Genomic DNA, 27,499 nt, shown 5'->3' with positions numbered 1-27,499 from the left:
AAATTATAATGTCTTTTACAGTAATAAACTGTTGTTGCAGATTACAGTAGGTATGTTGTAAAATTACAGCTATGTGCTGGCAAATATAGCTGCCAGTTGTTTACTGTAATTTAACAGGGAATTGTTTTACAGTGTAGATGTGTGTGCCACATTACCGTACAACCAAGAAAGGGTTAGCACGTCTTTTGGCATGAATTTAACTGTGAATTAGCACACCCTTCTGTGACTAAACAAAGGTGTCTTGTATCATATTCTGGTGCCTGTAAGATCAGTACCCTATTGAAGCTGACACACACAATCTCTCTATCTCTCTGCTCTTGCTGTTCTGTTGTTAATTGTGTTATAAGCAATCGGCTCACACAAAGGCCTGTCCTGTGTGACAGACCCCTCCTTGCCCCACCTCTGCTTTTGAACATTTCCACTTTGTCGCCCGAAGTGGCGGAAAATTGAGGAACCTTTGTTGGCCCTCACAAGTGAGAAGAATAGGTTAGTGGGTATAGAAATGCAGAGGGCTCGGTTCCCTGTGAGAATGACGGATGAGTGACACATTTAATCTGACAGGTCATTGTTCAGGAATCACTTCATTTTCCCCCACACGCAGGAAAAGGTGTCGGTTACGGTATTTCCTCCACATAAGAGTCTATTACTTCACTTTGTACCAGCGTTTTTGAGAAACCGAAGGGCCTGTTTCTATTTTATTTGGAGGACAGAGAAGAACTGGTCCAAACACGTTCAGTTTTGTCACAAACACTCAAGTTTACATTATAAAGACAGAGTTTCTATGCCACGACGGACAAAAGTTTGTGCACATTGAGTAATGAGCGAACTGTCAGCGCGAGTTTGGAGATGAAACAGCAGACCGAGGCGAAGCTTTCAACCACTTCGCATCAGTCAGCCTGCGTAGCAAATGTTTCTCATGGTGGCCGAGGATCTGCTGTGTTGTTTTATACTGCGGTTGTGGTGAGACAGGATAGATTAAGGACAGGAGGTTTTCCAAGTCAAGTTATAATGTGCTTTTTCTTCAGTGCGAACTTTGATTCTGTGTTTGCAAATGTAAACAATGGTCAGAGAAAACACTGTTGCTGTTTACCTCAATTTACCATAGTGGCATCATCACTTTTAACTTTGAGTTTGGTACTGAGAGACGTATCCACAAGATGTTCTTTTCTAAACAGCAATTCTGGAATGCTGACATCCATGTCATGTATTTATGGATTTGTGGCTTTTAGAGTATCAAAGCAGAACAACTACAGCCCAGTCATACAAACATTGTCACTCAGCGGATGTTGCAGCAGAAATGTATTGTCAAACATCAAAAGCGATGGAGTTTCAAAGCCTCTGGACAGATGTTTCATCGTTTTCTTGCATCATGCCTAGAAATAACACAGCGGTGTAGCAAAACGATGAACCCGTAATGGTTTGCTAACCAAAAAACACATCTTCACATCTTTACAGTGTTATCTGTCATTTTGATTCGCGAACCAAAATAGCTCCAAAAAATTGTCAAAGGAGATCAGTTATTGCATTTTGCTGAAGAGCTCATAGCCTAAAACGCCACAAGCAGTGCTGTTGGCTTAGCCAATTCAATTTAAGTATCTAAACTACGGTTATACACGGTTTCAAAGCAACAACATAGAAAAACGTTACTGCGCATGCGCGCTTTTGTGGCCCAAACTTAACTTCCAGTAAACATCCGATGAAACCTTCTGTACCGTCTATCTGGCATTTCCGGATCAATAAAAGTAAATATCACTGTGTGACAGCGATAACCCTCCCAAACACACATACTGAACATATGAACAGCCTGTGCTGGCAGTCAGAAATGATTTGTCATGTTGGAGCTGTGGTCTACGCTTTACTTGTTACAGACACGTCAAGCAGCGGTGCTCGCGTTGAAGGCGCAGGTTCGCTTCACACTTTAATTTGCCCTAGAAAGGAGAGAGAAATCTAATCTTGTTTAACGACAAAATGCCAATTCCCAGTCCCAAACTGAACTTGTCGACCTCTTTCTCTGTATTGCATGTGGCAATAAATTTCCAAGCTGAAGATACTGAATGTAAGTCTGAGATAATCTACCATCTTCCGCTGCTGGCTGCAGACCATCGCAACAAATGTTTCAACTTCACCGTAAAGAAATGATTAAAAAGGGAAGTTACGTCCTTGGTTTTGCTGGCTACATAGATGTGTGTGAAAGTGATTCAAATTACATGTTTGTTTTATTTTGGGGAAATCTTTTATCATAGTTACTTGTCAGTTCTCTAATAATAAAAATGCTGGACTCCAATAAATCCTGTCATGGCCTCTTTAAAAAGGTCAGTTGTGTGTTTTTTAAAAACATGACTTTCCTGTGCTCTGGATGTTTATGGGTAACCTTCTTTTACCAAATCTTACCTCACTTTAGAAAGTAGATTTAGGTCTAGTATTTTATAAGGTAGTGTTAAAATCAATGGCAATATATTGGAAATGAATTCAGACAACAGGTGAGATATGTGACTCAGAAAAACACATACATGAGGCAGAGATGAAAGGAAACATTCAGTACATGGTTCAGCTGTTGAAGGTCTGCGGGACTTCTCTAAATAGCATCTCCTCAGGCCTGTGTTTGAGACCACACTGTCCACTTCTGAAGACTCTGGTCAGGAGGTCTGAGGTTCTTGTCAGCGAGCAGTCAGGTGCTGGACATTAGACATTTGGTGGAGATGTTTGGAATATTTTTGTCAGACCTACAGTACAGTCATGATTGTGCAAAAATCAGGAATGTTTGTTTTGAAAGTACTAAGGTGCTCAGTTTAGGATGAGTCAAATTTAGCATCAACAAATGGTGGTATTCTGACTTCAGGGCAGACACAACGAGATATCCCTATGACTTTTTTTGTTATTTTGTCACAGTAGATTTTGTAGATATTAAGGTTTTTACCAAAATACATTAATATACAAAAAAGACAAATATAAAAGAGAAATATAAAATTGCAAGTTACTTCACATGCTTATCTTTACCTGGGTTAGTGTCAAATGATGTAAAATTGTACCCAACATCTCATCTTATTAAATCGTTACTATTATAAGCTTACCTTTGTGAATCGTAAGGTAAGGTAAGAGGACAGTTTTGAACAACGATTTTTTATGTACTTGCTCAATAATTGTCATTTGTTCATTTTAATCTAAATAAGTTATGCATTGCAGTTTTAAATGTTTAAATAAACATTTTTAGTCATTTTACACTATTGTTACTGTTTTCGGTAATGCAATTTTTTTCATTATTTTCTCTGAAGTTGCTATTTATAAGTATGTGTTTAGGTTAAATGATCATTTTTGTTTCGTTCTGTAAACTACTTACAATATTTCTCCCAAATTTCAAATAAATATATTGTTTCTTTGCATTTATTTGCAGAAAATGAAAACTGGAGAAACAGGCCAAAAAGCAATACAACAGTATTTGTACATGTATTTAGGAGTTCAAAACGTCTCGGTTACGGATGTAACCTCGGTTCCCTGATGGAGGGAACGAGACGTTGTGTCGAACCGACAGAATGGGGTTGTCTTGAGAACCTATCATCTTCTGAGTATATCGAAAAGGCCAATGAAAATTGGCGAATGAAATTTGCATGCCGGGCTCCTCCCCGGATGTCCGGGTATAAGAGGGAAGCCGGCGTGCTCATTCATTCACCTTTGGTCTGAGGAGCCTAAGCATCCTCCCCCGACCGCTGGGGTGGGCGGCCAGTGTTGTGGCATGAGGGACACAACGTCTCGTTCCCTCCATCAGGGAACCGAGGTTACATCCGTAACCGAGACGTTCCCTTTCTGTCGGTCTCTCGACGTTGTGTCGAACCGACAGAATGGGGTTCCTATGGAAAACGCCACAGCACTGAGCCGCGTCACAATCTCTGCGGAGCGACGTTGACTGGCCTGGGCGAGTCAGACGAACACGCTAGCGCGAGATATGACCTTCCAGTGGAGAGGAAGGGGGACCCAGAGCTTTCCACAAAAAGTTGGGAAGCCCCCTAACGCCGGCCGTCACGGACGGAGGCCTGATTCTCTAAAGTGCGGAGAAGCCGCCGGACGTGACGTAGGGCCACTGGGTAAGCATCATTCCCCCCTGGGGGAAAAACGCTGCAGAGGCACTACCTACCGTGAGCGTTAGTGGTGGTAAATACGTTGGGGCTAGTCTGCTCAGTGGTTCCTCTCTATCAGTGAGGAGAACATAACTACTAGGGAAACACATTACGTTGGAAGTATGTGACTCACTTGTCCTCACTCTCACATCCTAATAAACTGTCCAGAGGAGAGCAGAGGAAAGGAAGACGATTCCACGTTTTTCCCCATGAGTTCTCAACTGAGACTCGGTGGGGGTATCTGACGCTATGGCTGTTTTGTCGATTCGGCAGGGGACTTTTTCATGTGGTCCTGTAAGCAATAACGCTTGGTAAAGTAGAAGGGATATTGTTCAAGGTTCTTTAGGGGTCTTTAAGGACACTCTGCAAATGGAATTAAGACAGGCGTATTGGTCTATATCCCCATTCACAGTTGGGAGGGGAACTAGATGGCGGCTATTTTATCTCCAACATCCCAGTGGCCTGTAGGTTGAGCGTAAGCGCAAATTAGTGTTGTTTGAAGTGTTATGAACTCTTGTTTGCCCAAATGTGATGCAACCTAGGTGTACCCGAGCCGTAGAAACATCTCTAATACTTTGTATTAAATGTGTGGACCTCGACTCTAGTGTTTTGTTACAGCTTAAGCATCTTCTGTGCAAGTTCCAATATATTGGTCATGTCATGGGTGCTAGAATCAGGCTCTCGGGAGTGACTGCGTTGAGTCAGATCCGGCCGGACCTGTAACCACCTGGTAATACGGGGCAGCTGGCTATTTCGCACAGGATTGTTTTTCTGTGGCCGGGAGGACAGCCAGGGTCCGGGGGACTCTCGATCGCCCTGAACCAGGTAGTAATCCTCTCAACTCGAGAAAGTGTCTACATAAATACATCTCTTAACGCGCTCAAGCTGCAGTGTTCTTGTGGTCTTGTGGGTTTTTTATTATTATTTTAAAAGAGTTTGACCTTAGTATTTATAATGTTAGTAAAACCTTACCAGTTCTCCATCTTTTCCCACCTCTCCCTTATCTCCTTTATGACCTGTATGACCCTAAATGGAACGCAGAACTAGCTCAGAAATTACTGTAAAATATTTTGTAGCATAACGTGTAAATGTCAATGAAGAGCTGTTGTGATAAAGTACCTTAAACCCAGGCATTCCAGGAGGTCCGGGAGGACCTGGAGGACAGATGGACGGACACTACAAACAAGACAATGATGCAATCAATCTGCATGCAAAGAAAATCAAGACTGCTGACAGTTGATCCTTTTCAGCAAGATAACATTAGCTCTTCGTTTTTAAACAATGTTGTGAACTGAACTAAAGCTCATGACTTTGTGTTGATTGTGAGAAAATGTTGGGCAGACTGCCCTACATACAGCAGGGGTGAGCGGTTTGCGAGGCCAGTCAACGTCGCTCCGCAGAGATTGTGACGCGGCTCAGTGCTGTGGCGTTTTCCATAGGAACCCCATTCTGTCGGTTCGACACAACGTCGAGAGACCGACAGAAAGGGAACGTCTCGGTTACGGATGTAACCTCGGTTCCCTGATGGAGGGAACGAGACGTTGTGTCCCTCATGCCACAACACTGGCCGCCCACCCCAGCGGTCGGGGGAGGATGCTTAGGCTCCTCAGACCAAAGGTGAATGAATGAGCACGCCGGCTTCCCTCTTATACCCGGACATCCGGGGAGGAGCCCGGCATGCAAATTTCATTCGCCAATTTTCATTGGCCTTTTCGATATACTCAGAAGATGATAGGTTCTCAAGACAACCCCATTCTGTCGGTTCGACACAACGTCTCGTTCCCTCCATCAGGGAACCGAGGTTACATCCGTAACCGAGACGTTTTGAACTCCTAAATACATGTACAAATACTGTTGTATTGCTTTTTGGCCTGTTTCTCCAGTTTTCATTTTCTGCAAATAAATGCAAAGAAACAATATATTTATTTGAAATTTGGGAGAAATATTGTAAGTAGTTTACAGAACGAAACAAAAATGATCATTTAACCTAAACACATACTTATAAATAGCAACTTCAGAGAAAATAATGAAAAAAATTGCATTACCGAAAACAGTAACAATAGTGTAAAATGACTAAAAATGTTTATTTAAACATTTAAAACTGCAATGCATAACTTATTTAGATTAAAATGAACAAATGACAATTATTGAGCAAGTACATAAAAAATCGTTGTTCAAAACTGTCCTCTTACCTTACCTTACGATTCACAAAGGTAAGCTTATAATAGTAACGATTTAATAAGATGAGATGTTGGGTACAATTTTACATCATTTGACACTAACCCAGGTAAAGATAAGCATGTGAAGTAACTTGCAATTTTATATTTCTCTTTTATATTTGTCTTTTTTGTATATTAATGTATTTTGGTAAAAACCTTAATATCTACAAAATCTACTGTGACAAAATAACAAAAAAAGTCATAGGGATATCTCGTTGTGTCTGCCCTGAAGTCAGAATACCACCATTTGTTGATGCTAAATTTGACTCATCCTAAACTGAGCACCTTAGTACTTTCAAAACAAACATTCCTGATTTTTGCACAATCATGACTGTACTGTAGGTCTGACAAAAATATTCCAAACATCTCCACCAAATGTCTAATGTCCAGCACCTGACTGCTCGCTGACAAGAACCTCAGACCTCCTGACCAGAGTCTTCAGAAGTGGACAGTGTGGTCTCAAACACAGGCCTGAGGAGATGCTATTTAGAGAAGTCCCGCAGACCTTCAACAGCTGAACCATGTACTGAATGTTTCCTTTCATCTCTGCCTCATGTATGTGTTTTTCTGAGTCACATATCTCACCTGTTGTCTGAATTCATTTCCAATATATTGCCATTGATTTTAACACTACCTTATAAAATACTAGACCTAAATCTACTTTCTAAAGTGAGGTAAGATTTGGTAAAAGAAGGTTACCCATAAACATCCAGAGCACAGGAAAGTCATGTTTTTAAAAAACACACAACTGACCTTTTTAAAGAGGCCATGACAGGATTTATTGGAGTCCAGCATTTTTATTATTAGAGAACTGACAAGTAACTATGATAAAAGATTTCCCCAAAATAAAACAAACATGTAATTTGAATCACTTTCACACACATCTATGTAGCCAGCAAAACCAAGGACGTAACTTCCCTTTTTAATCATTTCTTTACGGTGAAGTTGAAACATTTGTTGCGATGGTCTGCAGCCAGCAGCGGAAGATGGTAGATTATCTCAGACTTACATTCAGTATCTTCAGCTTGGAAATTTATTGCCACATGCAATACAGAGAAAGAGGTCGACAAGTTCAGTTTGGGACTGGGAATTGGCATTTTGTCGTTAAACAAGATTAGATTTCTCTCTCCTTTCTAGGGCAAATTAAAGTGTGAAGCGAACCTGCGCCTTCAACGCGAGCACCGCTGCTTGACGTGTCTGTAACAAGTAAAGCGTAGACCACAGCTCCAACATGACAAATCATTTCTGACTGCCAGCACAGGCTGTTCATATGTTCAGTATGTGTGTTTGGGAGGGTTATCGCTGTCACACAGTGATATTTACTTTTATTGATCCGGAAATGCCAGATAGACGGTACAGAAGGTTTCATCGGATGTTTACTGGAAGTTAAGTTTGGGCCACAAAAGCGCGCATGCGCAGTAACGTTTTTCTATGTTGTTGCTTTGAAACCGTGTATAACCGTAGTTTAGATACTTAAATTGAATTGGCTAAGCCAACAGCACTGCTTGTGGCGTTTTAGGCTATGAGCTCTTCAGCAAAATGCAATAACTGATCTCCTTTGACAATTTTTTGGAGCTATTTTGGTTCGCGAATCAAAATGACAGATAACACTGTAAAGATGTGAAGATGTGTTTTTTGGTTAGCAAACCATTACGGGTTCATCGTTTTGCTACACCGCTGTGTTATTTCTAGGCATGATGCAAGAAAACGATGAAACATCTGTCCAGAGGCTTTGAAACTCCATCGCTTTTGATGTTTGACAATACATTTCTGCTGCAACATCCGCTGAGTGACAATGTTTGTATGACTGGGCTGTAGTTGTTCTGCTTTGATACTCTAAAAGCCACAAATCCATAAATACATGACATGGATGTCAGCATTCCAGAATTGCTGTTTAGAAAAGAACATCTTGTGGATACGTCTCTCAGTACCAAACTCAAAGTTAAAAGTGATGATGCCACTATGGTAAATTGAGGTAAACAGCAACAGTGTTTTCTCTGACCATTGTTTACATTTGCAAACACAGAATCAAAGTTCGCACTGAAGAAAAAGCACATTATAACTTGACTTGGAAAACCTCCTGTCCTTAATCTATCCTGTCTCACCACAACCGCAGTATAAAACAACACAGCAGATCCTCGGCCACCATGAGAAACATTTGCTACGCAGGCTGACTGATGCGAAGTGGTTGAAAGCTTCGCCTCGGTCTGCTGTTTCATCTCCAAACTCGCGCTGACAGTTCGCTCATTACTCAATGTGCACAAACTTTTGTCCGTCGTGGCATAGAAACTCTGTCTTTATAATGTAAACTTGAGTGTTTGTGACAAAACTGAACGTGTTTGGACCAGTTCTTCTCTGTCCTCCAAATAAAATAGAAACAGGCCCTTCGGTTTCTCAAAAACGCTGGTACAAAGTGAAGTAATAGACTCTTATGTGGAGGAAATACCGTAACCGACACCTTTTCCTGCGTGTGGGGGAAAATGAAGTGATTCCTGAACAATGACCTGTCAGATTAAATGTGTCACTCATCCGTCATTCTCACAGGGAACCGAGCCCTCTGCATTTCTATACCCACTAACCTATTCTTCTCACTTGTGAGGGCCAACAAAGGTTCCTCAATTTTCCGCCACTTCGGGCGACAAAGTGGAAATGTTCAAAAGCAGAGGTGGGGCAAGGAGGGGTCTGTCACACAGGACAGGCCTTTGTGTGAGCCGATTGCTTATAACACAATTAACAACAGAACAGCAAGAGCAGAGAGATAGAGAGATTGTGTGTGTCAGCTTCAATAGGGTACTGATCTTACAGGCACCAGAATATGATACAAGACACCTTTGTTTAGTCACAGAAGGGTGTGCTAATTCACAGTTAAATTCATGCCAAAAGACGTGCTAACCCTTTCTTGGTTGTACGGTAATGTGGCACACACATCTACACTGTAAAACAATTCCCTGTTAAATTACAGTAAACAACTGGCAGCTATATTTGCCAGCACATAGCTGTAATTTTACAACATACCTACTGTAATCTGCAACAACAGTTTATTACTGTAAAAGACATTATAATTTGCACAATATAATACTGTTATTTTAGTGTTCCTGCTGTGATTTCCATTAATTGTTTATTACCAGAGGTGGGACCAAGTCATTGGTTTCAAGTCCCAATCAAGTCCCAAGTCAAGAGAGGCGAGTCCAAGTCAGGTTGCAAGTCCTGAATGTTAATGGAACTGAATCAATATCACTTTTGTGCTCACAAAAATCACCATTATTGTGATCAGTGTTTGCTTTAGTTGGGCTCCTGATCCTCGGCTTCAGTAAAGTTACTTATTCAGTGGTGTAATAGTGTTTCAGAAAGAACGCTTGTGCACTAAGACAGAAATGCTCAGAACAATTGGCACCCTTCAGGTTCACCTTAATTTCTTAACGTGGCATGATTCAACAAGGTGCTGAAAGCATTCTTTAGAAATGTTGGCCCATATTGATAGGATAGCATCTTGCAGTTGATGGAGATTTGTGGGATGCACATCCAGGGCACGAAGCTCCCGTTCCAACACCATCCCAAAGATGTTCTATCGGGTTGAGATCTGGTGACTGTGGGGGCCATTCTAGTACAGTGAACTCATTGTCATGTTCAAGAAACCAATTTGAAATGATTCGAGCTTTGTGACATGGTGCATTATCCTGCTGGAAGTAGCCATTAGAGGATGGGTACATGGTGGTCATAAAGGGATGGACATGGTCAGAAACAATGCTCAGGTAGGCCGTGGCATTTTAAACGATGCCCAATTGGCACTAAGGGGCCTAAAGTGTGGCCAAGAAAACATCCCCCACACCATTACACCACCACCACCAGCCTGCACATGGTAACAAGGCATGATGGATCCATGTTCTCATTCTGTTTACGCCAAATTCTGACTCTACCATTTGAATGTCTCAACAGAAATCGAGACTCATCAGACCAGGCAACATTTTTCCAGTCTTCAACTGTCCAATTTTTGAGCTCGTGCAAATTGTAGCCTCTTTTTCCTATTTGTAGTGGAGATGAGTGGTACCCGGTGGGGTCTTCTGCTGTTGTAGCCCATCTGCTCAAGGTTGTGCGTTTGCTACAAATGCTTTGCTGCATACCTCGGTTGTAACGAGTGGTTATTTCAGTCAAAGTTGCTCTTCTATCAGCTTGAATCAGTCGGCCCATTCTCCTCTGACCTCTAGCATCAACAAGGCATTTTCGCCCACAGGACTGCCGCATACTGGATGTTTTTCCCTTTTCACACCATTCTTTGTAAACCCTAGAAATGGTTGTGCGTGAAAATCCCAGTAACTGAGCAGATTGTGAAATACTCAGACCGGCCCGTCTGGCACCAACAACCATGCCACGCTCAAAATTGCTTAAATCACCTTTCTTTCCCATTCTGACATTCAGTTTGGAGTTCAGGAGATTGTCTTGACCAGGACCACACCCCTAAATGCATTGAAGCAACTGCCATGTGATTGGTTGATTAGATAATTGCATTAATGAGAAATTGAACAGGTGTTCCTAATAATCCTTTAGGTGAGTGTATGACGTTTATCATAAAAAAGTAATAATACTGATTAATTGATGACTAGTTTGAGTGCTCTGAATTGTAAATGCCTATGAACTAGGGCTGAAACGATTCCTCGAGTAACTCGAGTTATTCGAATACAAAAAATCACCGAGGCAATTTTTGTTGCCTCGAAGCCTCGTTTAATCCATTTAACTACAGTACACACGGAGCACTGCGTTTCCTCACGGACCGTTATTACTGACGCACAGCCCGCTAAACTCTATTCATGTTTCAGGGCTCTCAAGTCTCACGCATTCACCGCCAGACACAAGCATTTTAGTCTGTTCACACGCATGTCTCATGCTGATAAATAAGTGATCGCTTATTGAAATGGTGAACTGCTATTTTACTTGGTTTTAGTCTATTTTGCGAGTGAAACTTGTTTTCCGGCTGCATTGAGTCCATCAAACTACATGCGGACGCCGAATCATGTTATTTACACATGTCATCTGGCTGGTCTGCGTGTCTGAGTGAATGAACTGCACAGTTTAACGTGCTACACGCGTGATGCTCATGAATTTGTCTGCGTCTGTACTGAATGAGCACATGAACTTAATCTCCAGAGTTGCTCTCTTAAGAGTTTATTTCAGAATATTTTACTGAGTGAAGCTACCGCCCTAAAAAATAAGCGTCTTCCGACGACCTGCCAAAATAAAAGTCAAATTAACTCGGTATTTTTATGTGGACAAATATATTACTATTTAATAGTAAAAAAAGAAACTAAAACTAATTTAGATAAACTAAATGCATCATGCATAAGCTGAAGTTAGTTGTTTACCTTTGAAATTATTCTTTCTATTTTTATTAATGTTTCTTATTTATACATTTGTATTAGGCCTATATTGCATTTGAATGTAATATGGCAATGGAATGTAGTAAATGGGTTTAGTTTTCACAGATATGAATTCGTGCAATTTCAGCAATAAATATGTACATTTTTCTAAAAAGGAAACAAATTAGTTGTTCATTTTAAGAGACCTGTCTTATTTTCTCTTGTATATTTAGTATTGCTCTTTAATAAAGAAAACATACTTATTATCCGAATACCCGATTAATCGATGGAAAATCAGTAGAATACTCGATTACTAAAATAATCGATAGCTGCAGCCCTACTATGAACTTCGACAAAATAAACCGAAACATATTGCTGACACACTTAGACATCAACACTCATCACACAAACCTCAACAATGGTGACCATTATCAAAGTAATTCAGAAAAACAGATAAATCAACTGCAATGCATGCTGGGAGTCATGAATGATTTTTGTACTATGACGTTACCCAGCATGCATTGCAGCATGAATTTTTCTTTTGTTGATTGTCACCATTGTTGAGATTCATACACTGATTCTTCATGTGTTCGTGTGTCTGAGTAGTTAAGCTGTTTTAACAGTTTGTGATTATATTTGTTCATTCCTAAATAAATTCACAGTGTTTTATAAGCTCATACTCCTGTAGCAGAGAACTGACATTGACAGTGAACAAGAGAAGACAAACTTTAAAATGATTTTATCATTAAACAGAAGTGAGCCTCTGTCTAAGCTTGCTTTGACCCAATGATTGTATTTTAATACAGCTACAACAGCCAAAGAAAACTAATTTAACATTAAAATAAAAGAGTCAAAAGCCCAACTAAAGCAAACACTGATCACAATAATGGTGATTTTTGTGGGCACAAAAGTGATATTGATTCAGTGCCATTAACATTCAGGACTTGCAACCTGACTTGGACTCTCTTGACTTGGGACTTGATTGGGACTTGAAACCAATGACTTGGTCCCACCTCTGGTAATAAACAATTAATGGAAATCACAGCAGGAACACTAAAATAACAGTATTATATTGTGCAAATTATAATGTCTTTTACAGTAATAAACTGTTGTTGCAGATTACAGTAGGTATGCTGTAAAATTACAGCTATGTGCTGGCAAATATAGCTGTCAGTTGTTTACTGTAATTTAACAGGGAATTTTTTTACAGTGTACTATGACCATGTTCATTTTTAGAGGATGTTAAACCAAAAAATTAAAATGCTGTATAAGTTACTCTGACAATGGAAGTCATATTTCTTCAAAATATTTTATTTTGTGTTCTGCAGAAGAAAGAAAGTCATACAGGTTTGCAGTGACTTGAGGATGTGTAAATGACAAAATAATTTTCATTTTGAGAAAACCACTGGCTGAGCCAATGATGCTGAACACAATTTCTAAAATGAAAAAATACTCACACAATCCAACATTTGTAAGTTGTATCGAGGCTGTAAAGTGTACATTTGTGGCAAAACTCAACCCATTTTACATCAGACCTAAAAACAGCAGCTTGGCCTTCGATTCTTCCAATTCTGATAAACGGACACCCGGTTTGTGAGTAATGTTAACAATGTAGCATTCTGTCCCATCTGCTTACATCATTGCCTGTTTTCTGTCAATTATTCCGGGTCATGTCTTGATAGCGAGGCCTTTAGAAAAAGATCATCACTCAAAAATGGGTATTTTCTTCAGTTACGTTTTGCTTACACATTAACAAGAGAGGAAAAGAAAATTTCTCTTTCACATATGCACATATATAAATAATCACATATATTGCACAGCAATGACCCCCAATGTTTTTGATTCAGTTAGACTAGATCTTGATTTCTTCCAAAACCAACCAATTTATTCAGGTATGCAACTTCGTTGTCAACGAATTATGGAGATTTGGCATAAGACCTTTGTGCAAACAGTTGTTTGAACATTTTACACATTTATGTTGTTTGGTTCCATAAGACGTAGCGTGAACAGGTCTGTAGTGTTTTAAGTCTAGCCAAGCCATTGAGAGGTGATGCCTAATGTCTAAAGCAATGGCAAATATTCCAATACTGTCCTTCTGCCAAGCCCCCTGGGCTAAGAAGTAGTTTGGCTTGACAATGAGGCAACAGGAAATCAATAGTACTCTCCAATTGCCTAAAGAAACCCATTGTTGCTCCCTAAGCCAGGTGTGGTTAACAGAGATCAACCTTCCAACTTCGGACATTCATCATACTGTACATGTGGCATTCATGATGTTTCAGCTCTCTGATAAAGAATGTTCACTCATGAATTCAAAAATTCAGGAATTTTCTAAATATATAATCACCTCTGTGCCTGATGGGAATCAACAAGACTTACAAAAGAGTACAACTTGGACAGCTACTCATTTTAGCGGTTGACTAACTATATGACCTTTCAAGAAAGGTAAGAAAGTAAATTGCTCAAAGGTGATGTCTGAGAAAGAGAATCAAAAGTGAAATGGTTTAAAGAACAGAAGATTCGTCTCCCATCCCAAAGTCACTGAGGCCTCTCCAGACATATCCACCCATATGTCCTGCTAGTGCTACCAACTGCACAAAGCTATTTTTGCTTGTCTATAGCTTTCTAACTGCCTCTGCAGTCACCACAGAACCTCTAATGCAGAATCATTTTTACATTATTAATGCAACAGAAGGTCCGTCTTCCTTTAAGAGGGTTGTCACATCAGCAGAGAATGGAATTGCTGGGAAACATAAATTCGATTCAACAGGTGGGGGATCTCCAATTCCTTTAGTAATCCAAGTCATCCACTTTGAGATAATTGTGGAAAATTCAATTTCAAATGTCAGTATAATTAAGGCTAATCTGGCATCAGTGAGTGATTTTAGCTTGGTGAACAGCCAAGGATAAAATGCATACACCTGTGAATTCCCAAATAGGAATAGTTTCTGATCATCTGTAATACAGCAGAGACATTTAAAGAACAAATAACACATTGTTTCAATAAAAAATAGAAGTTGCTCTGTCATAGCTCAGAATATTTCTCTGTTGTTGTTTTATTTAAGTATCAACTTACTCTCAGATGTTTCTCCTAAAACTGCTAAAGAGAAATAAAAATAGAAACAAATGAGACGATTGTTCAAAAACATCACGAGTATGGAGGGGTAAAAATACATAAATAATAGGGCTGTCAAACAATTATTTGCGATTAATCCCATCCGTAATAAAAGTTTGTGTTTACATAATATATGACTGTATACTGTGCATAATAATTTTGTATTTATAAACACAATTCCACAAGTCTTTTGCACTGCGCTCTTGTTCTTCCTTTTATTGTTGTGGCGCGTTAATCTACAAAATTCTTCCTCATACAAAATGATTCGCAATACGATACAAACATGTTACATTTTATTCCAAATTAACAAATTAACAGATGTTTCGGCTAATGCCAGCTAAAGCTTTCCTGTAGTTCAGTGGTAAGAGCATTGCGTTAACAACGCAGGGTTGTGGGTTCGATCCCAGGGGATTGCACATACCTATGTATAAATGTATAGGATAATGCAATGTAAGTCGCTTTGGATAAGAAGCGTCTGCCAAATGCGTGAATGTGAAATGTAATGCCTTCTTCAGTGTGTTTGACACTGTGTATATGTGTATTTATAAACACATACATGCATATAGTTAAGAAAAATATAAAAATTAATTGATTAAATGATTGGTATATATAAATAAATACATGTAAATATTTCCTAAATATGTTTACATGTACAGTATGTGTTTATAAATACAAAATGAATATGCACAGTACACAGACATATATCATGTAAACACAAGCTTTTATTCCGGATGCAATTAATTATGATTAATCGTTTGACAGCCCTAATAAATAATTTGATTGCAGAAAAATAATACATAAATATTAATCAGGTAAAATAATCTGGATTTGTGTAAATTTGATGAGAAATTTGATGAGAGTTCTTATTCAATCCTCCAGCAATACTGACTCTCCATTTAATCTCATTGATGTCTAATAGAAATCGCTGAGATATTAAAGAGATCTTATTTGTGATATTTTTTCTTACGGGACGTTATAAAAAGCCATGTTTGGAATGACATTTTGGAATCAACTATGTATCATTTTAAAGCTAAATCCTTTAATCTATCCATTTGTTTCATTTTTAAAACTTCCTTTGGATCCTGTTATTAAACTGATTCAATAGATCATTTATATACATTTATAATGTTATTGCTAAACTACCTACAATTAGCCCTCATGACATACATTATGGCACATTACCAAAGCAGCAGATCAAACTTCAGGCACAAAGAGAGGCATTCATTATAATGAGCTAATTGGACATTCATCAAGTACTGTCTGGGAAACAGCCCGAGTCTGTGAAGACCCCAGTGGCCACAGCAGAGCCTGTGAAAACCCCGCTTTTTTCTTTCGACTGGAAATTAGGCTTGAACTTCAAGCTCTCTTTTTGTTTCCATTGTCTTTTGTCGGTCAGGGTTGACCAAACAAGAATTACAATCAGTGCTAAGAAGGCTAAGAGGTCTAGTGAGAAGATACTGAGTCTAAATCGACGGCGAGCAAGAGAAAAAAAACTGCCTGTGAGGAAAAGGAAGGGAAAAAGAAACCGTGAGATGGGATTGAGACCTGTGAGACAAGCACCAAGCACAAGCATCGTGAGTCAGGTTACTGCGAGACGCGCAGATAAAAATACCTCCACAGATGAACATGTAGACAGTTTTAATCTTTTCCTCTTTAAGCTGCGAGAGACGCAGAGGGTGTTGCAATGGAAACCAGATGGTTTGGTAGAGATGCTGTGAATGTGTCTGGACAAATGTGTCTTGTGTGTGTGTGCGGATAGGCTGTACCGTGTCATGTGTCTGTCATCATTTAACTGTTTGTAAGACTCTGCTTCCCAGACTGGTGTCCCTGAAAGGACATAATCCATCCATTGTTACACATGTTAAAAGTCTGTGTGGTCATCATCCGAGCGCTGAAACTTTTCAAGACATTTCATAACTTTCAAGAGTTACAGACGGGTCAGTGTACGACCAAAAAATGCAAGTAACCTGTATCAAGAAATCTTTTTTTCAATTCATGCATCCATTTGGAATCACATAAAAATGTAAAATGATCACCAATAGAGTGTAAAAAGCAGCTTTGTAAGACTATACGGTCAAAACGGTTGGCTAATAACATGTGCCATCATACCATTCCATCATACCTGTATACTACTTAATTACAGGAAGCAATCACACAAACGCTGCTTCCTGTAAAGTCAACAACGAAACTGAAAGGTAAGTATAAATGGATAAGAAAATGATTCACATCTTATTTTTTGATACAGTCTACTGAGAGAAATAGATGAACAGGGCTAAGACTTATATGGTGACTAATGTGGCCTGGGTCCTGGAAAATTTATACTTGAATACAGATTCTGCAGGTCCTGTCACAATCCAGCACCCCAAACACAAACTCAACACTCAATGGACAGCACACTCAATGGAAAATCCGGGAAAACAGCTTTGAAAATTAAAACAGTAAAGGAAAAACACACAGAACAATGCAGAGAAATGAAAGGAACAGTTCAACCAAATGAATATTCTGTCATCATTTATCCTTAGGTCATACCAAAACCGAATGACTTTCTTCCATGAATCACGAAACAATAAAACTAAAAAGTCTTCTAAGGTCATATGATAGCTTTGTGTGAGGAACAGACTGAAATTTTTGTTATACTTCACAACAATCGTCTCCTTTAGATATGCTCCACTGTGACTGCATGACATGAGGTTGAGTATACCGTTGCTGGCCTTCTGATACCTTGGATTTCCAAATTCGCTGTTTTTCGGGATATGGAAAAAACACTGTACTTTTTAAATGTTTGCATACTGTGTTGTCAAAGTTGACCAGCACTTTTTACATTTTTTTATTGGTTAGACATTTGCAAATGCAATACCCAGTAACAAATATAAAGGGTGACTAATAATAATGATTTATGGCAAAAAAATAAAAATCACAAAAAATGGAGATACAAGGTTTCAGAAGGACAGCAGCAATATGAAAAATAATAATATATGTCAGAATTTTCTTTTTAAAAAGCACTTAGTGTAATGACACCATGAAACACTTCTCTGTTTCCTTTCCCGGCAGTTTTACTGTGCACAATGTGTAAATGTGCACAGTTTAGATCTCCAGATTGTCTTGCTTTTTCCGGCCCTAATATTGTTTACAGCTTGGATAACTGCAGGTCAAACAGGGGCAAGTGCAAGGAGCCAGATAATGTTTCCATAACAGCTCATTTAATAGACACAAATCTCTGTAAGCGTTTGACATCATTGGGTAAGGCTGCTGCGGTTCATCTTACCTAGGCAAGTAATGTCACACCTACAGAAGTTCAGAGAGAGCTCATTGTGATGATGATACATGGACATGTACAAACATTGGCTGGTTTATGTGTTTTAATTTCATATGGGAGGCTTCACATTACTCCATGTTTTTTGGTAATGTCCAAAAACAGTGAATGATGAACTGATGAACAGAAAACATACAGTACCAGTCAAAGGTTTGGAAACGCTTGAAGGAAATGTTTCTTATGATCTTAAACATCTTTTAATGTCAAGGTTTTAATGTTAAAGGTCCAGTGAGTAATTTTTTGGAGGATCTATTGATAGAAATGCAATATGATATACATAACTATGTCTTCAGCGGTGTATAAAGACCTTACATAACAAAGCGTTGTTTTTATTTCCTTAGAATGAGCTATTTCTATCTACGTACACCGCAGGTCCCCTTGCATGGAATTCGCCATGTTTTTTCAAAAGCTCTACAGATCGCGTTTTGTAAATACGTTATCTCCTTCGGCAAAGAAGTGAAAACATAACCACATCTTTGTCCTGTGAGAGACACCGTATTGCTTCAAAAGGGAGGGGTGAAGGGTGGAGTGAGCTGTTGGAGCTTTAGTGATTAATATGATAAAAATAGCTTTTTAATTATTGTAATATTAAACAGAGAGATATATACCCAGCTGTCATGGACGTTCACACTATAACGATAAACGATAACTAAGTTATAACTTTTAAAAATCATTAAGGAGAATAGCGGAGTTCACTTCACAACTATCCCAATACAGATACGAGACATGATATTGTTGGAATAATAAATGTATTAATTACAGACGGAAGCCTTTGGGAAGTGGTGTTTTAAGGTGGAGTGTAATACTTATTGATATATTACTTACATATTACAAGTATGAGCAACCTGGCAAGATATGCTTTGCGTCCCTGTGATGTGATGAGCCCACCTTCAGCCTTCAGAGAGCAGCATTTGCAGTGACATTTTAAAGGAAAGACGTTTTCAACAATGAAGTCATAAAGCAACAGCTGTACTGTGTTTGTTGTATTTAACACAGATAAAGATTACGACACTGATGGACTGTTATTCTTTTCTGTACTTAACTAATATTTAAAAGTTTACTTTCGTTTCACAAAGAAGGATCACGGGCGACCAAAACTATGCCCAGGGTAACACTCTCGTTAAAATTGTCATTACAAATTTCGGAGTAAATATAAACACTTAATACTCCACATTTAGGTTAGCTATAGGCCTACATCCATTTGTTTGACAGTAGTAGCCTACTGCATTGCGTTAGTTTAGAATTAACGCAACGTTATCTTCTGCTCGCAAATCTAGGTATAATCCATTGTATACAGTTTTCTCAAATCCTGAATGTATCCCTCGATTGCATATTGCAGAATTTTCTGTCTGAAATCAGCGTGTCATTTTTCCAGAAATTCTTCACTATTTCCCCAGACAGTACACACATTTACACTGGGAGCGCATGGCTAAAACCAAAAGCTTGTCGGACATAACAACTGGAATGAAGGGGGGCGGGGTTTTGCAAAGGGTCAATTGTGCCAACATAGCAATTTATTTCATTATAGAAAACATTTTATTTAAAAAAATATTTTTGATGACTTTGACCAAATAAAGAAGAAAAAGCAGCCAAAAAGAGCCCTGAATAGAATGGACCTCAAGAAGCTGACTTATAAAATGCCAATTTCGCAAATTCTAGTCAACATTGTTTTGATTTATTTTAGCTGCTATTCCACAGTTTCGATGAGTTTACTATTATTCTAACAGTTGGAAAAAATCTAAATACAGAATGAGTGTTTTCAAACTTTTGACTGGTACTGTACATTTTTTACATAATAATAATAAAAAACTGGTAAAAACATGAGTAATTTGCAATAACTTTCCAAGTAATGCAATATGCAATTTGTGATACAATGTTGCTTAAAGTATTGTTTGTAAATGAAAATTATGTAGTAAACACACTTTTACATTCTTTCTGGTAAAAAAAGTATCACTACAACATGTACATTTGCAATATTTCAACGTATTGCGCAGCTCTACAATGTAAAAACGATATCAATTAAAGTGATTTCGTTTACTAGCTTTAAATTGTATTCGTTGTAAATGTATTAGCATTATATCTATCTAGACATTTACATCAACCGTTGCAAAACCCACGCGTCTAACAGATTACAGTAACACCAACAGCAGCACCATATTGTCATGATTCTGCCGCTTTTTGTCATGTTTTTAATGGTCTAGTGGCGGGATCATGGCAGAACCCCATGTTTCATGTGGAGGGAGAGTTTTGGCCCTGTTGGCCTTCCATACCCTCTCTCTCCGGTCGGGTCTCTGTTCCCGCCATTTCGTTGCCTCATTATTGCTTGTAATGATTTCATGCCCAACACCTGTTCCGTCTTGATTTGTCCCCTTATTTAATGCCCCTGTGTCCTCTGTCTTGTGCTGAATCATGGTCGTGTGTGTGTCATTTGTCTGGTGAGTTCCTGTTCTGTGTCTAGTCTAGTCTAGTCTAGTCTAGTCTAGTCTAGTCTAGTTTATTGTAGTAATTGTTAAATATTATCTCCAGTCTGGTCAGTGTACTTAGTCTTAGTCCTGTCTTGTCACATATAGAATAAGATGCTTTGTGGTTTATGTAGCGCTGTTTAAATTACCCAACCATATCCTGTACCTTATACAAAAGCCATACCTAATTTAGTGATTTGCCCCAAACCCAAGTACACAATCCCAACTTCCCTTAATTTTTATGTCTACAATTTGACCAAACCACAATGTGCTTTTAAATGCTGTTGGGCGACAGGGCTATTGAGATCAGTAGTGAAAATTTACCTCACCTCTCTCAATCAGGGAGTGGCTCAAGGTTCTGCTTTATAATGTCCCCAGTATCGTGGAGTGAGACCATTACCTCAGATTTATTACACATTTAAAAATGCATTATACTTACATTTGCAGCGAGAGCTAATAGCAATAAATGGTACTGGTTTTATTGGGACCACACGCTGGCATCATTAAGTTTAATCAAGAGTCTTGACATTATACGGCCCAGACACGCTGATTATAGCAAATCACTGTCAATATCTACACCAGTCCTGCACACTTTAATAAACCATTAGCCCATCCAGCACCAGAAACCCAACTTTCCATCGGCCAAAATGAGCATCTACTCAGCCGCCAAATGTTTGTATGAGCAAATAACTATGATTAAGATGTCTGAATTTTGGCCTGTCGGAAAGCCACGGTTTACTCTTAGGCAGCTCTGGGAGTTTCTGAGCTCTGAAAATTAGCCATCTGATAATTGGAGATTGCTGCTTTTCGCGACTGCTGCAGCCACTGTGAGCTATGTTGTGTATGTTACCGCACCGCTAAATAGCACAGCCATCCACCGCTGAGGTTCTCCACAAACGCACTAAATGACGGGCGTTACACGCAGGGCCCTAAAAGACTCATCATTCATGTTTATGCCTAACATGAATAAAGTGGCTATTTAGATGCTGCTTTTTCTGATGTTTAACACTTGGAACATTAAACCACAGGATTCAGGAAGTCCTGTTTGAATTTGGAAGATCATAGGGCTGCAGTTTTAAGAAAAGGTAAACACTTTCATCAGCTGTGAACAGAGAGAGAAAACGAGAGAGACACAGAAAGAGAGAGAGGAAACAAAAAGTCAATCTATCTCTCTAATGGACTACCAAGATACTAAATGTCACTTTTTTTATTCATCATAAAACAGATTGTTTGTGTTTTTCGTTAGTTCCATCATTTTGAAGTTCCTAATGTTCTTATTACAATTAAAAAGTAATGTTTTGTGTTGAGGTAAAATAAAAGCTCCACAGAATGCATTGAGGTAAAATCATACAAAAGGTGATAAAAATGAATAGAAAAAATATTAAATAATTGATTATAAATAAAAATTTCAGTCAAAACTGAAATATAAACTATTTTACCCAATATCTATGTGTACTATGTAGTTTTATTAGAGTATTGTGACATTGCAATGCATTGCAACATGCTCACATTACAAATGCTTAAGTTATATTCTGACCTTAAAGGGACAGTTCACCCAAAAATAAAAATTCTTTCATCATTTACTTAACTTGTATGAATTTATATTGCCTGCAGAACATAAAAGAAGATATTCTGAAGAATGTTGGTAACTGAACAACATTGACCCCCTATTGACTTCCATTGTATGGACACAAAACCACTGAGACATTTCTCAAAATATCTTATTTTGTGTTCCGCTGAATAAAGAGTCATATACAGGTTTTAAATGTCATACGGGTGAATAAATGATGACAGACTTGAAGACAGTCTTACTGTATTTGTTGTGCAAAATGCTTACTTGAGATGAGGCGTCTTGCTAGGTTGTGAGACAAAGCTAAAGAAACAAACGAGACGGGGCCACAGGAAGCCAGACACTGAAGCTGCTAACTCACTTATAATATCTCAAAGTCAACTTGCGAGCAGACCTTTTACTCAATTTATTGGTGTGATGAGTATATTCGTTCTTATACGCTGCCTTGACTGTTACGTAATCACTAATTGGAAGAACATCCACCCTGGACACCTTCTTTAAACCAGATCAGCTTCCAATTCACACAAGGAGAGTAAATACGGATGCCAGGAACATATTTCCACAGCACCACAGGCCTAAAACCTAATTATTCCTTCAAATTTGCATTTAAAATGACATTTCTCAGAACCAGTCTATAATGTATTCCTAGCTAAAAATATAAAAGTCACTGGCATGAAATTTCTGTTACCTAGCAGCCATTAGATCAACAATATACACTTAATAAAATGGACAGTGAAAATATTCAGGTCATTGTGACTGTACCGCGGACAGCGGTAGCCAAACGCTTCTCAGTCATTTTATATGGATACATAAAATATAAATAAAGCATTATAAAATACACCAAGATATGGTGATCACATCTCGTGGGGGTTTATTTTGAGATAATGATAGCCGGCTGTATATTATCCTGCTTAGTATGTCAAAAAAAGAAATAAAAGCACATGAATTATTGATTTGAGTCGAAATTATATTTACTATGTGGAAAAAAGAGACCGCAGAGTTATGAAGCTATGATAGTGAAGCAGCGGTTTCCAGGAACACCATAAACGAACGTCACATAAACAGCTAAATGCTTAATATTCAAAGTATGTGACCTCAGAATGCCACAAGCGACCAATCAGTATCAAGTATTCCTGCTATATAATGAATCAGGTTTAAAGGCACAAGTGCAACAAGTTTTCCTAATGAGCCCAGACAAGTGCAGTAAAATAGTTGTCATGGCTTTGTGTCATCAGCCCTGTTGACATTTCAGTCGGATGAGTTGATCTATAGCGGTGTTGAGCTTTGCTATGAATAGACACAGCACAGTGTGTCTGAATTTGTTCCTTTCATCAAGCTTGAGATGAAGGATGTGTGATCAAAAGCAGAACCAGAAACGCTGCAAAGATATCATACAAACTCCATGCGGCCAATGTTTATGGTACCCAGCGCGTATCTGCGCCACAGTCATAAACATGTAAACCAAGAAACACTTTAAGCTTGAAGAAAAGCAGCTGTCATTTCGGGTTACCCGCTTAGAGAAAGAGAGAAAGGGAGAGAGAAACACAGAAGTTCCACCTTTGACCCACATAGGCCTTCAATCATACAAACACACAGCTGGTCAGAAAAGCAATCTCATCATCGTTATAAGGAATGTGGGTCTTGTTTAGGACAGGTCCCGGGACAGACCGAAGATAGAGTAGCAGGAAACATTGGACGAGCTGCAGAGACCCAAAGCAACATCTGCAGAGGATAGTGGCGCTCTTATCATCCTCTTCTTTCCATAAGGGCATAAATCACAGATAAACTGGCTATGGAACATTGAATCCACAGAGACAAACAGCACAGTCACTTAAAGTATGTTATCAAGAAAGAAATCAGTGGCATGTTTTGAAGGAGACGTTCAGTTAGGTGAAGCTTCTGGGACAGGTTTGTTACTAAGCTACTGCCCTCTTTCATGGCTCGAAAAGTTCGAGAGACTTCCAACAAAAGATTAAAACACAGGGAAATACGGGCAGGAGTCTGGTTTAAAACATCTAAACAGATCTTCTCGGAAGTTTAATCTTTTTTGGACTAAAAAACCCCTAGCAAAATATATTTTTAAAGGGATACTTTACCCCAAAATTTACCTAAATATTTTTTTCATGAATTACTCCCTCTCAAGTTGTTCCAAATCTGTATAAACTGCTTTGTTCGATTGAACCGAAAGAAAGATATTTGGAAGAATGTTAGCAACTGACAGTTTTGGAACATCATTGACTACCATAGTAGGAAAAAAATTAATGGTTGTCAAACCATTACCCAGAACTCTTTGCTTTCCTAAATTCCTCAAAATATCTTCTTTTGTGTTCAACAGAACAAAAAAATACAATAATTTTTCTTACTATGGTAGTCAATGGTGCCTCAAAGCCAAAGTCAATGGTGCCTTTCAGTTGCTAGCATTCTTCCAAATATCTATCTTCGTGTTCAACCTAACAAAGAACTTTATACAAGTTTGGACAAGTTAAATCGATTTTCATTTTCGGGTGAACTATCCCTTTAAAAGTTTCTGTGAGATCGGTAAAAAAAGACTTAACCTGACAGAGCGAGATAACTCCACTTGGGTCAATTTCGTCCCTGGTACCCTTAAATAACACTTTTGCGAAAAGTACAAATTAAAACCTGACAGTTCTAAAGCTAATGGCTTTAGCAGGCTTATGGTTAAATTTTCCCCTGCCATCTGAAGAAGGAAAACAGCACGAGCCATGTGTGCTTGGCCACGGCGCAGCACACCGCAAAGTTCATGCCGCTCGCTACAGGCAGACACTTGTCTTGAAAACTGACTACAAGCTCCTGTAGACAATGGCAGTGAATCACCTTGGCCTCGTGTGGCCAGACACTTGGCACGAAGTCTGGTCCACATTGCAGTTTATTTCAGCCAAGAACCGCCCATCTGAATGACATGCAAAGCAACCAACCACAGTTCACTCTTTTTTCATCCAACCTTACTTCAAGCAATTGCATAAAACCAACCTTGTTCACTCTGAAACTTATGAACTGGTAAAACTTTTGGCATTTTTATGGACAATATGCATCAGACACTCCATTACCAAGCTGTCTGTGGCTTATAAAATGAGTCACCAACGTAATACAAACCTCTCTGGTGATCTCCAAGCATACTTTACCAACAGAGAAACTATAAGATTTTTATACGCTTCATGGGATTTGAGGGTGCTGTCTGCTACACTTAATCCTGTGTGATACAAAGATAACCACCACTATCCTGCGTCCACACAATGACACAGATGTTAATCTGGGATAAGGCTTATGGTGTTAATGAAGCCTGATTCTGTCAACAGGGCTTAAGGGCATGAGCTAAAGAATGGGACTGCTAGAAATAGACTGATATTTTACAATCTAATGTAAATCCAAACATGCTGTAAGCCCAAACATGCAATACATGCCATATATTTTATGCATTATGTTTAGGGTTAGTTATAAGTCACAGTGAGTACACAGTATGTACACGTAGACTTCTGGAAAATGCACCTTGGTCCATTTGCGTAATTGTTTATAAAACCCAGGTCATAAATTAAGATGGCCTATTTAGCCACAATAAATGCAATGTTAAATGTTTTCAAACCAAATATGCCCGACACAAGGCAAGACATGTGTTGGCGTGCATCTCAACCAGCGCTCTGGCATTCATATAAAGTTGCTGAACAAGCTGTTTTGTATTGATTGAGAAATCAAGCATGGAACATACTCAAACAACACCGTAAACCCAGGAGGGCCTATTAGCAACAGAAAAACTTTACCACACAGTAAAAGTCTAGCAAGGGTCTCGGTATATTCTCACATCCGTCAATTCAACGAGCAACAAATGGGAAAATAATTCCTGAACTATTTATTACAAGCTGAAGGTCCTGCGTGAGCCAGAACATTACACAGTTTAAGATACAGTGGAATGTTTTGATGTTAAATGAAACAGTTACTCACCTATGCAGGCATGAACCCTGACAGACAGCTGTGTTCTCAGGACAATACTGTGTTTCTTTCCCCTCCTGAGGAAAAAACAAACCAAACAAATGTTATACAGAAACCGCACTGAAAAAGCAACTTAACAGGCTTATGGTCATAGTAAAGCCCATATGAAGGGCCAATATTTGTTCAATGATTGTTATTTTATTGTTAAACTCTTAAAATGCTGCAATGGTGGTGGAATCAAAGATGAGGGGAAGATCATACCATATTTATTTGGACCTTTCAATAACCTTGGAGCGAACTGTAAATACCAATATACAAATAGACACCATTCCAAATTGTCATTTAATCATCATTTCTAGATGTATTGTGGTCATTCTGGTCATTACCGTGTCTGTTGAATTTCAACAAAATCGAACCTCAGGAGTGACAAAAGTCATCCAACAGAAATGTGAAAGACTGACAGCATGACAAGACACATTATTTTGACTGGTTTTTATTTTAACAGAAACAATATTTTTATTAGAAATTTGGGAGAAATATTATTATTAGTTTACAGAATGACACTAAAATGATATTTTTACCTAAACACATACCTATAAATAGTAAATTCAGAAAAACTGAAAATAATTTTGAAGTGGTCTCTTAATTTTTTTACAATTCCATATTATTATTAACACTAGGTCTATACATTTGTACCACAACAGAAGTTTTTGTCAAATTTAAAATAAAAATGATAAAAAAATAGTAAAAATTGACTAACAATATCAGATGAACATGCATCGCCCAAACACAATTTTACAGTATACACAGTACAGATCTTTTTCAATTTTAACACAACAGAAATGTTAAATGTTACAAAAATTGAAATACTAATATTTAAAGGGGTCATATGGCGCAAATGCGTGTTTTTCTGAGTCTTTGGTGTGTTATAAGTTGCCCATGCATGTATTAGACACGCAAAATTGCAAAAATTAATGTGTCGGAACAGAAGATGCATTCTATCTAAAAGCGAATGCTCACCCAGACCTGCCTGAAACGCCTCGTGTAACCACACCCCCACAAATCTACGTCAGTTCGTGGTATGATTTCACTAAGACCGCCCAAATGTATATGCAAGTAAGGTGGGCGTACCTGTCAGTACAATTGCTTTGGAACCTGATGTTCCAAATATGGTAAGAGGCGTTACATTTCCGTCACATGCTTGCAGTATTCGACCAATCACTATGCACTGGTTAACTGGCCAATCATAGCACACCTCGCTTTTCAGAGCGATGAGCTTTGTAAAAAATCTGCGCGTTTCAGAGAGGCGGGGCAAAGAGGAGATACAAACATGCACGGTATGTAGAAAATACAGCGTTTTTGAACCTTAAATCGTGTATACACATTCAGGGTTTTTCCTGGCTCAAAATGAGGCG

At 38.7% G+C, this 27,499-nt stretch overlaps 1 protein-coding gene across 5 annotated transcripts in view; it reads right to left on the bottom strand.

Annotated features, from left to right (window-relative positions):
- Positions 1-27,499, bottom strand: part of fhod3b (formin homology 2 domain containing 3b) — a 160,620-nt gene that overhangs the window by 108,168 nt on the left and 24,953 nt on the right. For all 5 annotated transcript variants that reach the window (XM_057339127.1, XM_057339128.1, XM_057339129.1 and 2 more), the window contains exon 3: positions 26,097-26,161. In XM_057339127.1, coding sequence (XP_057195110.1) covers positions 26,097-26,161 — 65 coding nt within the window. The remainder of the gene's footprint in view (positions 1-26,096; positions 26,162-27,499) is intronic.

The sequence above is a fragment of the Triplophysa rosa genome, linkage group LG8 (assembly GCF_024868665.1).
Source record: "Triplophysa rosa linkage group LG8, Trosa_1v2, whole genome shotgun sequence".
In the NCBI taxonomy this organism is placed as follows: domain Eukaryota; kingdom Metazoa; phylum Chordata; class Actinopteri; order Cypriniformes; family Nemacheilidae; genus Triplophysa; species Triplophysa rosa.
Note: the sequence above shows the minus strand (reverse complement) of the source record. Positions and strands in the feature narration are given on the sequence as shown.